Source organism: Eretmochelys imbricata, chromosome 1 (genome assembly GCF_965152235.1).
Source record: "Eretmochelys imbricata isolate rEreImb1 chromosome 1, rEreImb1.hap1, whole genome shotgun sequence".
NCBI classification, from domain to species: Eukaryota; Metazoa; Chordata; order Testudines; family Cheloniidae; genus Eretmochelys; species Eretmochelys imbricata.
The window spans coordinates 280,364,748-280,382,065 of NC_135572.1; the positions used below are offsets into that span (position 1 = coordinate 280,364,748).

The 17,318-nt window shown below is 38.4% G+C and overlaps 1 protein-coding gene across 6 annotated transcripts in view; it reads left to right on the forward strand.

The window, feature by feature from the left end:
* Window positions 1-16,886, forward strand: part of ATP2B1 (ATPase plasma membrane Ca2+ transporting 1) — a 134,307-nt gene extending 117,421 nt beyond the window's left edge. For all 6 annotated transcript variants that reach the window (XM_077832465.1, XM_077832451.1, XM_077832443.1 and 3 more), the window contains 3 exons: window positions 2,142-2,249; window positions 3,318-3,500; window positions 13,322-16,886. In XM_077832465.1, coding sequence (XP_077688591.1) covers window positions 2,142-2,249; window positions 3,318-3,500; window positions 13,322-13,633 — 603 coding nt within the window. In that variant the 3' untranslated portion in view covers window positions 13,634-16,886. The remainder of the gene's footprint in view (window positions 1-2,141; window positions 2,250-3,317; window positions 3,501-13,321) is intronic.
* Window positions 16,887-17,318: the final 432 nt, after the last annotated feature.

A 17,318-nucleotide genomic window follows, 5' to 3' on the forward strand; every position in this document is an offset into this window, starting at 1 on the left:
GAAGTGGATCTCTTGTGTGGACTGGTCGAGGCTGAGGTTGATGGTGGGATGGAAATTGTTGAAATCATGGTGGAATTCCTCAAGGGCTTCTTTTCCATGGGTCAGGCCAAGTAATTCTAGTATCTTTCAGCTTCACACGTGAATGACAACTTAACTATGTTCTCTGGACTCTTAAATTTTTGGTTTCACATTTGTTTCTAACAGGTCCTTTTTTATGGTGGTGGTTCATCAGGAAAACTAGAAATGTACTGAAACATATATCTAATACGATGCTATGTTTGACATAACATTTAACTGCCAAGTATAAAATAGCCACTTAGCCATGCCAAGACACACCCACACCTTTAAGATTGTTTTACCTGAAAACTTGAAATTCCATAAAATTAGGACACAAGGAAGCACTGTGATTTAGAGACAAGAACACAGGACTAGGATCAAGGAACTTGAGAATTCAAATCCTGGCTCTTATACTTGATTTGCTCTATAACTCTGGACAGGTTACTTCACTTCTCTATCCTTCCAATCTATAAAATAGGGCTAAGACTAACCTACCTCAAAGGTGTTTTTTAAAGCTTGTTTATGCATCACTTTGCAAATGTAAAGTACTCTACAGAAACTGTAACATATTGAAACTCTGATACAGCATCGTGAAGCAAAGGATTTATCCCTACTTGTCAGCTAGATAAAACAAAACTTGAACTGGTCAGATGGCTTCCAATTCATTAACTGACATCTCTTTTACTTTTACATCAGTGCCAACTATGTATTTAGTAAGTTGTCTTATACATTACCAGAGTTTAAAAAATTAACGCTTTGCTGAGTTGGGCAAGATGATTCCTTGAAAGGAGTAAAATAGGTATCCTTGGAACTGAATCTCTCTGCCTCAGTTCCCTATCCATAAAATGGGATTAGTACTTTCTCCTGTCCTTTTTTCCTGTCTTGGCTGTTTGGTTTGGGTACTCTTCAAGGAGAAGAGACGGCTGTTTCTTACTATATGTATGTACAGTGCCAAGCACACAGTGCTCCCCAATCTTGGTTGGTGCCCTTTGGGGGTTTCCTATTGCAAATGACAAAAAAATCAAGAGTACACGGTTAATTTTAAAGTAATTTGAGATTTTTTTTTTAAAGCCTAAAATATAATATATGTGAAGCTTTAGGGAAAAGATCTAGCATTTGGGTAACTAACTTAAAATGATGATACACAAATTGAGTGTTACCATGCTGTAATGTGTATACACTACAAATACTAATTTTTAATGCTGGTTTGGTTTTCTGAAAGTCTCTCTAAATTTTGATAGTTAAAGCATACAAATGTGCGTGTGCTTCTGATAGCATACGTTTGGCTGCCCTCACTAAACAAAGCATGGGATAATTTACTACAATTTACATTTAACCTTAATTTCTGGTTTATGATTTCAGATTTTCACTTTTGCTCATATTATAGTTCCTAATCAACTCTTCTTTGGTTTTTATACTTGCTACTAAGCTTGAAATGGATGTGCAGAAATGCTGTTTAAGGAGTGCTGTGTTGATTGCTATTTTTTTGGACAATATTTAAAATAGGAAAATACTACTACTATGTCTAGTTCTGGGAGGGGAGGCCACTTCACTTGATACAGTACTTGCTTTTATACAAAGCAGAGTTGTAACTCTAGGTTGGGTACTACACATCTGTATTTTGTCTAACAGGAAAAAAAAAAGTAAATTGTAAACATAAATCTTGGTCTGTAAAATCTGCTGCCCAGTTGGCTGTTTTTCTAAATGTAGGCATAAAGAAAAATATTAATATTCTATTAATTTTATCTAACTGTTAAATTGAACCAGATTAAATTATTACTACAATCAGATTTTACTTTTGAAGTACAAGGTAAGCATGGGGAAGAACTCTTCTGTATCTAAACTAAGATTCAGAATAAAGGTAGTTTGAAGATAGTGCTGGGGGAAGTTAAGGGGATCAAAATACTAAAACGACAAACTAAAGTTAATATATTATGTAAACAGCTTCTATGACTGGTGTTACATTTGGAGTGCCAAGTAGCTAAAATTCACAATACCTACAACCGACATTTGCTGATTCATAACCTTCAATAAGTATTGCTTTTTCTGGCTTTTTTTTTTTTTTTTTTTTACTTTTTCCATAGATAATTATTGTACAATTTGGTGGGAAACCTTTCAGTTGTTCAGAACTTACAGCGGAACAATGGCTTTGGTCCATTTTCCTGGGAATGGGAACACTACTCTGGGGCCAGGTAAATCAACTTTTTTTGTGTACAAGCTAAGACCTCCTGAGATGAATTCATGTTTTGCTTTGCTGATATATTTGGGTTTTTCCTTTTGGGTACATATGAGAATTGTATTGGCATCCAAAAAACTTTAAGCATGTTTCAAAATTTTAAGTGGGGCTTGCTGTGCGTGGGCTTAGCAGATACCTGATTTTTTTTTTTTTTTCACAAATGAGACTTTTTTAATGAAAATAAAAATTGATAGTGGGGTATTTTTTTCATCTTGATTCTTTACTCAGGCCTTCTATTTGAAGGCAGTATATTAGTGGAAGTTACATTCCTGAGCAAGGGGCTGCAGTTCAGAAATGTATTTAAAATTTAAAATCTTAAAGCTGCTCCTAGTTTGCACCTGTTGCACCACCTGGACAGTGCAGAGGGAGTAAAAAGGAGCAGAGAATCTCTCAAAGTAGTGATTGAAAGCCCTTGACTTCTGAAATGTTTTTGGCAGTCAGCCTGAAATAGTTAGTTCCCAGTACTTTAAATGAAAACTAAAATCCTGTGGAAATTGCAAGTCCTCCCCCCCACCACTCTCCATTTTTTATTAAACTACTTGAATAAATAGCAGACATGTAATTTGGCAGTTTTTCTAACTTTTGCATTACCGGATTCTTATCGTTTAAAAAAAGACAACTGTAACATTACATTAAAGTAGTTTTATGCTTTTAATTTAAATTTTCTTTAGTTAGTGAAGAGCGTGCACTTAATAGCCTGAGTTCAGCTGCACACCTTTGAAATGAAGTTGTAGGGGGATGAGTTCACATTTTTTGCCTCTGTAACTTAGCTGGAGAGTGTCCAGCAATACTGAATGAATAGCAGGATATCAGGACAGTTGTTTGACACTGAAAGTTGAATCTCTGAAGTAGAAAGATATGTTTCATTTTAAAAACAGTTTTTGCAGAATATTATAGGTTAAAGAAAAATGGCAAAGACTTCAACATTATATGTTCAGTGACTTAAACTACATTTTAAAAAATATAATTTGTACTACCATGCTTCTTTCTGTTAGTTCTTATCCATCTATTCCTTCATCTTTAGCTGATCTCAACAATTCCAACCAGCCGTTTGAAATTCCTTAAAGAAGCTGGGCATGGAACACAGAAGGAGGAGATTCCTGAAGAAGAGTTCTCAGAAGATGTAGAAGAGATTGATCATGCTGAAAGAGAATTGCGTCGTGGTCAGATCTTGTGGTTTAGGGGCCTGAACAGGATACAAACTCAGGTATGGTCTTGGAAAAGGTAGGAGGAGACAATGGTAGTTGAGGTTTTTAATTAAATCTTCCCCTTTACCCCAATAAGGTGACAATTTTAAACTGTGTGATTGAGATTTTCTCAAGGTGGGGGTATGGATGGCTCTGTAATCTATCAAGCTCCTTCTTTACTTTCTTCAGCTCTAAATGCAACTCTTGCCTGTGTATCGCTCTATAAAAAGTGCCTTTTTTCTTTACTTCTTATGTGTTATAGATGGGATGGTCCTTTCTCTTGTTCTCTCTCTCTCTTGCTGAGCAAGCTGTCACAATCTCTGATTCCTTGCAGATGGATGTAGTGAATGCTTTCCAGAGTGGAAGTACCATTCAGGGGGCTCTAAGGCGGCAACCTTCCATCGCCAGCCAGCATCATGATGTAACAAATATTTCTACCCCTACACATGTAGTGTTTTCCTCTACTACTGCTTCTACTACTGTGGGGTGTGAGTGTGTGTTCCTAAGTGCATGAAATTAACATTTCCTAATTCACACACCTAACGTTTCTCATTTTCTCCTTAGTATTTAAATTCATCGTTCAGACTTTTCATAAAGCTTTCTTTTCACAAAGTGGAGTCCTCAAGACTTTTTTCTTAGAGGGCTAGAGAACAGATGGAACAGTTGGAACAAAAGACTTAAACATGAAAGCTGTGAGCCTGTATGTACTGTGCCTTCATTCATTCATGTTCAGAGGGACTTCTTAAAAACTGAAACAGGAAAACTGTTGTAAATTTTCGAGTATATGCCTCCGATTCATTTTATGAAAATATTCATAATTTACTCAATGCAGCATATAATGTTAAACTGGTCCAACAAAAGTAGGTAATAATTTGAAAATAAATCATAATCTAAAATAACACAAATTTAAAAGTTACATATTTTACATTTTTAACACTTTATCTGGCAAAATAAGCTATGATTTAAATTATTTAAATTAAAGTTTACAAAGTTTAAAATATAGACAAATTACATGAATAGGAAAGAGCTCTAAAAGTTTGCTCCTGATAGGAATGCTTTATATACTGAATCTTACTTTCTGTTGGACTTGTACTTAACCAGAGGGCAATATATTTTTTTTTTCCCAACTTCAGGGTACAGGTTAATAAAATATGCTTGTTCCAAATAGTTACAGTAGTGGTAAATTTAACTATACAAAAAGTGGCAGAAGCATTCAGCTATTCAACTAGGGGCATTGGTAAGAATGTTAAGATATTTGAATTGTAAAACACTTTATTTCATTCAAACTGGATAATTTTCTCTCTAGGTTCATTTGGCAGCAGTACATAAACTTCCAGTGCAAGTGATGTTTTGTCAATTACTTAACTCTGTTCTCTTTACATCAGAGGTGGGCAAGTTACGGCCCGTGGGCCGCATCCAGCCCGCAGGACCCTCCTGCCTGACCCCTGAGCTCCTGGCCCGGGAGGCTAGTCCCCGGCCCCTCCCTGCTGTTCCCCCTCCCCTGCAGCCTCAGTGCGCCACGCTGCTGGCGCAATGCCCTGGGTGGCCGAGCAGCACAGTTGCAGAGCCGCGGCCTTACCCGGTGCTCTGGGCGGCACAGTAAGGGGGCAGGGGGGGTTTGGGGGTGTGGTCAGGTCAGGGGTGTGGATAGGAGTCGGGGCAGTCAGAGGGTGGGGAACAAGGGGGTTGGATGGGGCAGGGGTCCGGGGGGGGGCAGTCAGGAATTGGCGGGGGAAGGGTTGGATGGGGTGTCAGGGGGCAGTCGGGGTGGGGGGTCAGGGAGCAGGGGGTGGTGAATGGGGCAGGAGTCCTGGAGGGGCTGTCAGGAGACAGGGAGATTGGATGGGGCAGGAGTCCCGTCGGGGGCGAGAAACTGGGGAGAGGATAGGAGGCGGGGACCGAGCCACGCCTGGCTGTTTGGGCAGATGCAGTCTCCCTTAACTGGCCCTCCATACAATTTTGCAAACCCGATGTGGCCCTCAGGCTGAAAAGTTTGCCCGCCCCTGCTTTACATTATGCTCTCTAAACGAAGTGGCATCTGGGTTTTTAAGCCGCCTTCTGTTAAGTATAATAGTTCATTCTAAAATGGATACTTAGATATCATTGAGATTGAGGATATAATGCATTTGTTTCATGTAAGTATTTTCAGCACACTTATTGATTTTATTTAAACAAGTGTCTTATTTAAACAAATGTGTTAAAAGATTAAACTTTTTTGGCTAGATGTTTCCATTCTGTTTTAATAATTAACCTTTTAACATTTTAAGCAAGATTTCATTTGCAAACATTCTTATGGGTTGGCTAACTGACAAACTTAGTTAACTAGCCTGAAAAGTAGTTAGCTAACTTAAGAACTTTCACAGTGCTGGCCTAAGTGCTAGCAGGGACTTTTTTTTTTTTTTAAGCTTTCAGGAGTTTTCTTCTTAAAAAGAAAGTATGGTCCTCTGCTCTCTGTTTTCTGATTCAGATTTCCTGTATGCGCTTGAGCAAGTCACTTGTGTCTCTGCCTGTTTTTCCATTCTGTAAAATGAGGATCCTTCCCTACCTCACAGGGATGTTGTGAGGCTTAATTCATTTGATGTTGGTAAAGCACGTAGAATCTTTAAATGAAAAGTGCCAAATAAATACAAAGTATGTTCTGTTATTTGTGGGAATAGGAATGTGCAGTACAGCACTGTATTTTAAAATCTGATGTCTACGGTAATGTTGATTGGTTTCTTACCATATATGGGAAGTAACTTTGGGTTACATTCTGACTGTTAAGCAGAGCCTGTTGTAAGTGGTAACACAGAACCACGGGACCCTCGGGTGAGCAGCCAGGAAGCATTTTGCTGTCTTGGTGGGAGAGGGGATTAATTTGCAACACTGCTTTAAGGAGCACAGCATACTTCCTCCTGTCCTGGCACCCAGCTCTGATAGCCTGTCTCTCAAGGTAGAGAAGGAGCCAGGCATCCTCCCTGGCAATTACAGGGTCTGTAAGCCCAGCTTCAGTATCAGGCAAATTGGTCGAAATTATAGTAAAGAACGGAATTCAGACACACAGATGAACAAAATACGTTGGGAAAGAGTCAACATGGCTTTTTATAAGGAGAAATCATGCCTCACCAATCTATTTGAAATCTTTGAGGTTGTCAATAAGCATGTGGACACAGGTGATCCAGTGGATATAGTTTTATTTGAACTTTCAGAAAGACATAAGAACAGCTGGCTGGGTCAGACCAGAGGTCCATCTAGCCCAGGATCCTGTTTTCCGAGAGTGGCCAATGCCAGGTGCCCCAGAGGGAATGAACAGAACAGGTAATCATCCTGTTGCCATCCTGATCCATCCCCTGTTGCCCATTTCCAGCTTCTGGCAAACAGAGGCTAGGAACACCAAAGGCTCTTAAGCAAAGTAAGCAAGCATGGGATAAGAGGAAAGGCCCTCTCATAGATCAGTAACTGGTTAAAAAGATAGGAAACAAAGGTAGGAATAATGGTCAGTTTTCACCTTGGAGAAAGCTAAATAGAGGGGTCTGCAAAAGATCTGTACTGTTCAACATACTCATGAATGATCTGAAAAAGGGGGTAAATAGTGAGGAGGCATAGTTTGCAGATGATACTGAATTACTCAAGATTGGTCCAAAGCAGACTGTGAAGAGTTACAAACGGATCTCACAAAACTGGGTGACTGGGCAACAAAATGGCAGATGAAATTCATCATTGATAAATGCCAAGTAATGCACATGGGAAAACATCATCCCAACTATACATACAAAATGTTGGGGTCTAAACTAGTTGTTACATTCAAGAAAGAGATCTTGCACTCATTGTGTATAGTTTTCTGAAAACATCTGCTCAATATGCAGTAACAGTCAAAGCTAACGTTAGGAACGGGATAGATAACAAGACTGTAAATATCAAATGCCACTATATAAATCCATTGTACTCCCGCATCTTGAATATTAGATGCAGTTCTGGTTGCCCCATCTCAAAAAGGATATATTAGATTTGGAAAAAATACAGAGAATGGCAACAAAAATGATTAGGGGTATGGAAAAGCTTCCATGGGGAGAGATTAAAAAGATTTTCTCGGCTTGGACAAGAGACAACTGAGAGGAGATATGGTAAAGGTCATAGAATCATAGAATATCAGGGTTGGAAGGGACCCCTGAAGGTCATCTAGTCCAACCCCCTGCTCGAAGCAGGACCAATTCCCAGTTAAATTCCTGGGTCTATAAATTCCTGACTGGTGTGGAGAAAGTGAATAAGGAAGAGTTATTTACCAATTCACAATACAAGAACCAGGGGTCAACAGAATTAATAGCAGATTGAAAAGAAACATAAGGAAGTACTACTTCACACAATGCACTGTCTGTGTGGAAATCCGTGCCAGGGGATGTTGTGAAGGCCAAAAATAAAACTGGGTTCAGAAGAAAATAAGAAGTTTGTGGAGGACAGGTCTATCAATGACTATTAGCCAAGATGTTCAGGGACACAACCCTAAACCTCTGATTGCTAGAAGCTGGGACTGGACGACAGGGTGGATCACTGTTCTGTTAATTCCCTCTGAAGCATCTGCCACCAATCACATTCAGAAGACAGGATACTTGGCTAGATGGACCATTGGTCTGACCCAGTATGGCCATTCTTATGGTTTTTAAAAAGCTATCATTAGGGACTAATTTCACCCTGTGTTTCTCCTGAGCTCTGAGGCTGCAACTCTGATAAGCTCTTATGCAAGCCTCGTAGGTAGGGAAATCTGCCTGGAGTGCTTTAACACTACATAGAATCATAGAATATCAGGGTTGGAAGGGACCTCAGGAGGTCATCTAGTCCAACCCCCTGCTCAAAAGCAGGACCCATACCCAATTAAATCATCCCAGCCAGGGCTTTGTCAAGCCTGACCTTAAAAACTTCTAAGGAAGGAGATTCCACCACCTCCCTAGGCAACGCATTCCAGTGTTTCACCACCCTCCTAGTGAAAACGTTTTTCCTAATATCCAACCTAAACCTCCCCCACTGCAACTTGAGACCATTACTCCTTGTCCTGTCCTCTTCCACCACTGAGAATAGTCTAGAACCATCCTCTCTGGAACTACCTCTCAGGTAGTTGAAAGCAGCTATCAAATCCCCCCTCATTCTTCTCTTCTGCAAACTAAACAATCCCAGTTCCCTCAGCCTCTCCTCATAACTCATGTGTTCCAGACCCCTAATCATTTTTGTTGCCCTTCGCTGGACTCTCTCCAATTTATTCACATCCTTCTTGTAGTGTGGGGCCCAAAACTGGACACAGTACTCCAGATGAGGCCTCACCAATGTCGAATAGAGGGGGACGATCACGTCCCTCGATCTGCTCGCTATGCCCCTACTTATACATCCCAAAATGCCATTGGCCTTCTTGGGAACAAGGGCACACTGCTGACTCATATCCAGCTTCTCGTCCACTGTCATCCCTAGGTCACTGTGTGGGCATGTAAGGGCAAGCTACAAATTAGCCTGGTAGGGGTCCTGATAACATCAGCAGAATTATATCTGTTTTATATGCTTATAATACGTACCAAAGTGTCTTCTAAAATGCTCCCAAATATAGATTTATGCAATATCTTTTGGTTAAGACAAGGCTTTGTATACGTAAACTGAGGAATTCATTTCTATCAATAAACTGTATCAGCACCTTAGTTACTCTTAAATGGCAAAACTGTACAATCATCCCTAGATTTTTGCAGGATCTTGTAGCAATTATGTACAATTAATTATGTACAATGTAATTATGTGAAATTATGTACCACGCATCGATATCTAGAGCAGAGGATCTCACTTTTTCATATTATGGACCACATCATAATGGTGGTTTGAGAACTACCTCTCCTCCCCTTGAGATACCTTAACCTCCCTGTGGCAGCTATGGCATTACTTACCTTGAAAAGTAATATTCTTCATTTTTAATGTGATTTACCAACTGGAGATAAGGACAAGCTGGCACTGTGTGGCCAGCAAGTGCTCCTTGAACTGTTGGTGAGTTGTGCACCACAACTGGAGAACTTCTGATCTAGACTAACAGTTGAAGTAAAAGGGGCACCGTTACAGAGAACTGGTTATATTTTCAGATGTCCTTAATGGTATTACTCTTAACCCTTCAATTACTTAAAACTAAAAATTTAGTATTCTTCACTCAGCTCGGACGATGGAGATCATCAGTCTAATTTAATGTATTTATTGATGCATTAACATGTTTGCAAAAAATAACCCTTGTGCCTGATCAACTGGTACCAGAGGACCCTTAATTTTGAATTTTCTTTCTTTTTAATTTGACACATTCTTAATGTGGCTCAAATGTTTATGTTGTAATTAAGATGGTCATAGCAAAAATGAAGATGACTTACTGGAGCTTAACTCATATGCATTAGGTCTAATTGTTAAAAGTTTTCTGCTGAGTGAGGGCAGAGGTTATTTATGCAACATGCTGTGGATTGGTTTATGCTGATGTAATTTGTGGATTTTTTCCCCCTTTATGGATTATTTTTAAATTCAGTGCTGTTAACAAAGCTCTTGCCAACTGCAGCAAATTCTTCCCTTAATATATTGCATTCAAGAAAGGAGCAAAGGAAATGAATCGGCATGCATCACTCACTTTATGGGGACTGCCATGATGGCCTCTATTTTAAATACTTCCATTCTTGAAGGGTACCTGGCTGTGGATCTCTGCCATAAGAGATTAGGATGAACTCATGTAATCTTTGGAGCAAAACTCAACCTGTTTGAATAATTTCTTCAGCAGAGAAGTAACTGACTCGACTTCTCCCTTAGGGTGGAAAAGAGAACACAGTTCTAACTGTAACCACACCAGTTTTAAAACTAATGTTGGTTAATAGATTCTGTGGTGACTCTTTTTTGTATAAAAATACAACCATAGCATGCCTTCATTTGAGGTGCCCTTGTAGACCCCCAAAGACCTCGTTTTGCTCAACACACCAGATTTTGTTGATGCTTCTGATATACTGGGATCCCAGTCAAAGAAAAGGAATTAATTTTGATTCTTCATGGTCAAACATGTCTAGGAAGTCTAGTGAAAGTGTACCAGAGTCAGACATGCTTTCCCTGATATTTAAAGCTGTAAGTCCATTAATAATGCAGAGATGCAAGTCCTGGATGTGCTAAATACCTTTAAATCAACTATCTTAACAAGGTCTTCCCCTGTTGAAACTAGTGTAAGGACCTAAATCCTTTAACTCGGTAACAATAAGACCTTCCTGATTGTAAGGAGGTACGTACACAGCTTTACTGATTGAGACATTTGAAGCTAGGCTCTCTAGAATTCTTTGCACGAGGTGGTGCCAGAATGCACTCTCTTTGACTAGATGGAGCACAGTCCTTGACAGAATGGTGCCAGTCTTGTATGTAGATTGTAAAAGGAAAAGGAGTACTTGTGGCACCTTAGAGACTAACCAATTTATTTGAGCGTAAGCTTTCGTGAGCTACAGCTCACTTCATCGGATGCATACTGTGGAAAGTGTAGAAGATCTTTTTATACACACAAAGCATGAAAAAATACCTCCCCCCACCCCACTCTCCTGCTGGTAATAGCTTATCTAAAGTGATCAACTTGATTATCATACACATTGTAAGGAGAGTGGTCACTTTAGATAAGCTATTACCAGCAGGAGAGTGGGGTGGGGGGAGGTATTTTTTCATGCTTTGTATGTATAAAAAGATCTTCTACACTTTCCACAGTATGCATCCGATGAAGTGAGCTGTAGCTCACGAAAGCTTACGCTCAAATAAATTGGTTAGTCTCTACGGTGCCACAAGTACTCCTTTTCTTTTTGCGGATACAGACTAACACTGCTGTTACTCTGAAACCTGTCATTATGTAGATTGTTTTCTTTTCACTATGTTAATTGGTTCATGCATGCATTTCCTCAGTGCCTCATGTCTTGGGTTCTGTCAGTGTACATTCTTTTATTGCTCAGTGCTGTGATGATGGGTGTGAGAACTTGTCTGTTTTTATATAAAATAAATCAAAGGGAAGTCATTGCTGAATCAGGGCCTTCGTGCTGAATTAATAGCAGCAAAGAACCTGAGTTTTTATTTTAATGGGACTATTTATCTAAAGTTAAACACATGCTAAATTCTTTACTGAATCAGGGCCTAACTGAATAGTACTGAACCAGCTACTTCGTAGTAGATCATGGGAATCTGCTGATGAAGGCAGAGGACTCTGAGTCAGACCTGCGTATTATTCCAGAGTTCTACACTGATTTACTCAGTGATCTTGGTCAAGTAACTTACTCTCTGTACATCCATTTTCCATCTCTAAAATGGGAATAATACCCAACTTCTATTACATTGCTGAGAGATCCTCAGTGAAAGGAGCTACAGAAGTGACGAATTCCTATTTCCTTTTGTCAGTGTAAGTTTTGCCTGGAAAAATGTATTTGATATTCGTGTTGATTTTATAGGTACTCATTTTAATTACAAGTTAATAGTTAAGGGTTTTGGTTTCAGACTGAACAGTTAGCAAAACTAATACTTTACTCTGAGGATTATATGGCAATGCTAAAGTAAATTCTTAAAGATGCTAAATGCAAAGGTTAATTTTTGCATCTTGACACATTATCTAAGAGAGTTCTGTAGCCTGTTAACTTTTATGGAGTGTACATTCTATCAGCTTCTCATTAAGTAACAAATTCTACTAGGTTGGTAGAAAATCATTTGTTGGCTCTAAAATGCAAATTAACAGACATCTAATGTCATGAGCTTAATAGTTGTAAATGGTACATAAGCCATACAACATCAGCAGTATCCAAGAAGCTTTTTACACTCTCTCCTTCTGTGCATCTCTGCACCAAAAGCAGAGAAGAACTGACCTCTTAAGAGGAGACAGACATGGCCGTGTGTGTATTGAAAATTTGTTATAATTAGCCAGTGACCGCTTACACATTGGTTGGTTGTCTTGTATGTTTTCGTCATCTGAGATGCACGCTTGTGTATAAAGGTGATTACTTAAATCTTACAGTGGTGGCCTTCATACTGAAATGTGCAGCAATTCCAATACTTGTGTGACAATTCCCAAGACATACACCATTCTCAAAAAGAGGTTCTTGTATCTCCCACTTAGCTTGTGTGGAGGCATTTAAAATGCTTAACTTTTTCACCTTTTGAAAGGCATCAGGAAAAACTTAATTTTGTACATAATGGAAAACAATTGCAAAATGTAAACTTGTTGTTTATTACCATTTTTAACAAATTGGGGCATGGAACACATCGGGAAAATGTATTTTGTTGTGGCAAAAATAGGTATATACTCGAATATTTACAGCTGTTGTAGAGGTATCTTTTGCATGAGTCCTGCTGGTAAATGTCCAATCATTGTGACATTCGGTGAACACTTGCTTGGCTTTTTCATAGTCAGTGACGTCCTAATTCCCAGCATGAAAAATAGTAACCCTGCGTGCCCCAACTTTTTTAGCCTTTTCCCTTTGGTGTTGAATAAAACATTCCTTAGTAAAACTTGTTGAATTTGTGAATAAGTACGCTGGATAAAATTTTCACGTTGACTTCATTTTTTTGAAAACATTTAGCCCATGTCAAGCAATGAAATCATTCTCGCACTACTTTGAATTTTTAGACATTTCAGTTTTTTACAGTACACTTCTACAATTTTTATTCCAACTGTAGATTGGCAGTGCTCTACTGAAATGCTCCTCATTTTTTACAGTTTATTGCAAGTTCCACTACATTACATACAAATTCGATTCACTCATGTCTAGCTGTTTGTGGATTCAAACTCATAAGAACCATATTCACTACTAGTAAATCTGCAGCATATTAACAGGTTTTTGTATTTCTTTCATGTTTACAGATCCGAGTGGTGAATGCATTTCGTAGTTCCTTATATGAAGGATTAGAAAAACCTGAGACACGAAGTTCAATTCACAATTTTATGACACATCCTGAGTTTAGAATAGAAGATTCTGAGCCTCATATTCCCCTTATTGATGATACTGACGCTGAAGATGATGCTCCAACAAAACGCAACTCCACTCCTCCCCCTTCTCCCAACAAAAATAACAATGCGGTTGACAGTGGAATTCACCTTACAACAGACATGAACAAGACTGCTACCTCTTCATCCCCAGGGAGCCCACTACATAGTTTGGAAACATCACTCTGATTGTAAGCTGAATGTTAACACACTAGCTGCATTGTAAAGAAACAAATTGAAACTGGGTCTTTTCACACATTGTGATGGACAAGATAATAGTCTTGTCCTGGACTTCAACAGAAGACACACTTGTACGAATGTAGATTTATTTTTTTAAAAAAGCTTTCTGCCAGACTTGAGGGTGCTGTTGGGGGGCGGGGATAATAATGAACTCTGACAGATAAACAGTAACTCAGCATAAGTGACCTGCGGATCATCAGTTGTACTTAATGGTCCTGAACAGTGTGTTTAGAACTTTAGTTTATCTTGATCCTTTTGAGGGGAGGGCTGGGAAGGGCAAAGAAGCCTTGGATCATTGAATTGATACTTAAATTTCTGCTGTTGGCTGTTAATAATTTGGATTATTTATGTTTATAAATGATACAGATCTGTTTACAAGGTTTGTAGATACTTTTTTGTTCCTGTTCATAGATGGGAAGCTTCCTTATAAATGATGCAGAGAAAAAAATTAGTCCTTCAAATACTGCTGTATTTTCAGGAAAAGGGTGTTTCTATTGAAACTGTACTAAATTTTGCCTGCAATTTACTTTGTTAAATATTGTAGATAAATTGCTAATACTAATAGCCAAATAGATAACACTAATGCTTTGTAAAAACATGAGCAGTGGTGTTCTAATGAAGTTATGGCCTCTGTCCTAATTAGTTTCTTAAATACATTTACTACTTAATGGTTTTGAAACAACTGTTTAATTTTTAAAAATTTTGAGAAACTTACTGAATAACTTTTTTGTTCAGAATTTAGTAGAGGATTGTTTAATGCGGGACATCAATATGTGATGGAACTTGCTTGAAATACTTTTGTTATCTCAGGCAAAATGGATTAAATCAAAATACATCAGAACCTTAGTCCTTTTTGTTTTTGTCTAAACATGTTAGCTTAGTGCTGTCTTGGTGAATTGTGAGTGGAACTGTGATTTTTCTAATATATAGAATCCTTCATACAGCATGAGGGCTGTTGGCATTTTGAAAGGTTGTTAGTAGGTAGCATACCTGTTTTCCTTTTTCGTTTTTGGAATTTGTTTGTAAACATGAATAAATCTGCCCTTTTATTAAAATAAATATGCAGCGATGGTTTTTTACAGATTTTTCTCAGCTTCATTGGAAACATTGAAAAGGTAGACTGCTTTATATTACTAGTAAAATTAAACTAAAATTTCAAGATGGTAACAGCCCCATTTAAAAGACACTTTTATAAATCAGATGTTGATGACTGCCCTATAGAATGGATGTAAGTTAAGGCACCCCCAAAAAAATCTTCATTGAGTCAAATGGATACTTCTGGTGACTGATTGTGACTGAAAAATTATCTCAGGGTGAAAAGACGTAATGTGAATAGTAAATAATGTCTTGTTTTTCATTTATATAACTTACTGTATTAAACCCTTCAAAATCCAAATAAAATCAGGTTAGCTCACATGGGATCAGCTCACAAGTTGTTTGCATGTTCTTAGTTCAGCAATAGTTTTTGGCACCAAAAAATGACCTGCTAGCAATTGGGTGAATAAGAGTCACATTGTCTCCACCAATTGGATTATTGTTCTACCAAACATTCCCTCACCCCAGAATCCCATTCTTCCATAGCTTTCCTCTTCTGCATGTAACTTTTTCACCTTTGTCTCCTAGTTTTGTTTTTAGCTAGTGGAACTAATTCAGGGTGAGAGTCCTGATATTCACTAGCTCAGATAAGTAGTCCAGATATATACATGGTTGACTGGGGGAAACTGCCTACATCCCTAAGGTAGTGTTTTCCTTTCTGAGCTATGGCAGCAGGTACCATCAGGCCTCAAACTATTAAATCAGTTTTGTGAGCTGCTGTAGATTTTCGTAGGAGCTGCACTAGCCACACAAGGGATCCTGGTGTATGTCTGAACCCTGAAGGTAGACACCAATTGCCCACATGGTAGAGGAGTGCATAAACCACTTGAAGGAATCTGGCTAGTAATGACAGGAAAGAGAAAAAACAATCTAAAAAAAACTCAGGATGCAGAAGAAATTGGGTTAAAAGGCATTAAACTTAGAGTGCGAAGACTGTTCTCTTTTATGGGTGTGATCTATATAAACTCTCTGGAGTTCTTAGAAAACAATGAAAATATTAAGACTGATAAATTTAGTGGAGGCAATCATTCTTGGGGTTTCAAGCACGGTATCCCACTGTCAACCACTCTTTAAGCCTTCAGAGATTCCCCACCCCACCCCGTTATGCCCACAGACTTGGAAAGAAGGCGGCTTTCTTTCTAGGCACGGGATATTTGTACTTAACACTTTTATATGGCAACTTCTCCTAGAGCTGCTTAGAATACTAGATGGAACTGGAAAAAAAATGTAAGTTCTGACTTCAAGTAGGCTCAGACATTCTCCCTACCTAACTTCCTCAATAAATGATAGCTTTAAAATGGGAGGAAGCTGTTTGAGTCTTTCTTAAAATGACCCTGCCTGGTGCAATTGAAATTGCATGCTAATTTTTACCTTAATTTAAAATTAAAACTCCTCCCTCCCGCCCTAACGGTAGTCATTATTCCATTATACTTTTAAAAAAACAGAATCATACACTTAAGCAGTTGGGGGAAACATAAAAATGTGTAGGCTTTGTGCACAAATGCTTCCTCTGACCATGTTGACATGCAGTACATTGACTTTGCCTCATAGCAAGTGTAAGTGAAACCGGAAATTTGGAATACTTGTTTAAAAAGGGAAATGCTTTCTTTCTTGTTGTGATCTCAACAAACCATGACATCATGTTGTTAAGCTTATAAAAATAATTATCACTTTTAGCTGCTGAGCCCTTTATTACCTTTCTGGTTGTAAGGTTTACTTGTCTTGCTCATTGTAACACAAATAAATAAATGTGCTGTTCATCTCCAGTCTGATTGGGGACTGATTTGAATGTAATGCAGTACAGTTTAAGATTTTGGAAATGGATAGTTAATGCTACTACTGTAATCACTTTGCTCCTGAAATGTTACAACTTATCTCAGCACTGAGTTTGTTACATGCTGTAAAATGTGTACTGTACTATGATCATGCAACATTGACTTTTTCTATTTGTACTGAATTAGCATTTTAGCAAGAAGAATGGTTTAATATAAATCTTGTTTACAAAATAGTGGTTCATTATATCAAATATCAGTCATTGTAAATAGGATGAATAATGGGATGCAAAGAATAACTTACATAAAGGCCGCAAGTCTTGTTCAAACTGAAATTAAGTGTCTTAAATTGGGCAAAAAGTAGTAATATTTGCTACACATGGAACCTCTTTATTTCTGTATCCACTTTACTGTCTGTCTTCCTCCCTGATAAGATCTAAATTGTGGAATAGTCTTCCAAGAGAGGTAATGGAAACAGATGATTCTAGTCACCCCAAAGCAATGCTAAGTATATGGTAGGGTACAAAAGTACTTAAGCAAGGACTAGATATGAACCAGTGTCATTCCTACTTCTTCAAATCAACTACACTGGTTAAGAATATTACAGGTAGCTTTGTGATTAAATGATTCAGAGAAACTGAACTCTGACTTTAAAATGAATAGGTTTTAGAGTTGATAACCTACTGATGAATTGCAGATGTTACCACCTCTTCAGGCTATTGTTTGAGGCTTGCTGCAGACTCCGGAAGACACTTCATAGGCTCATA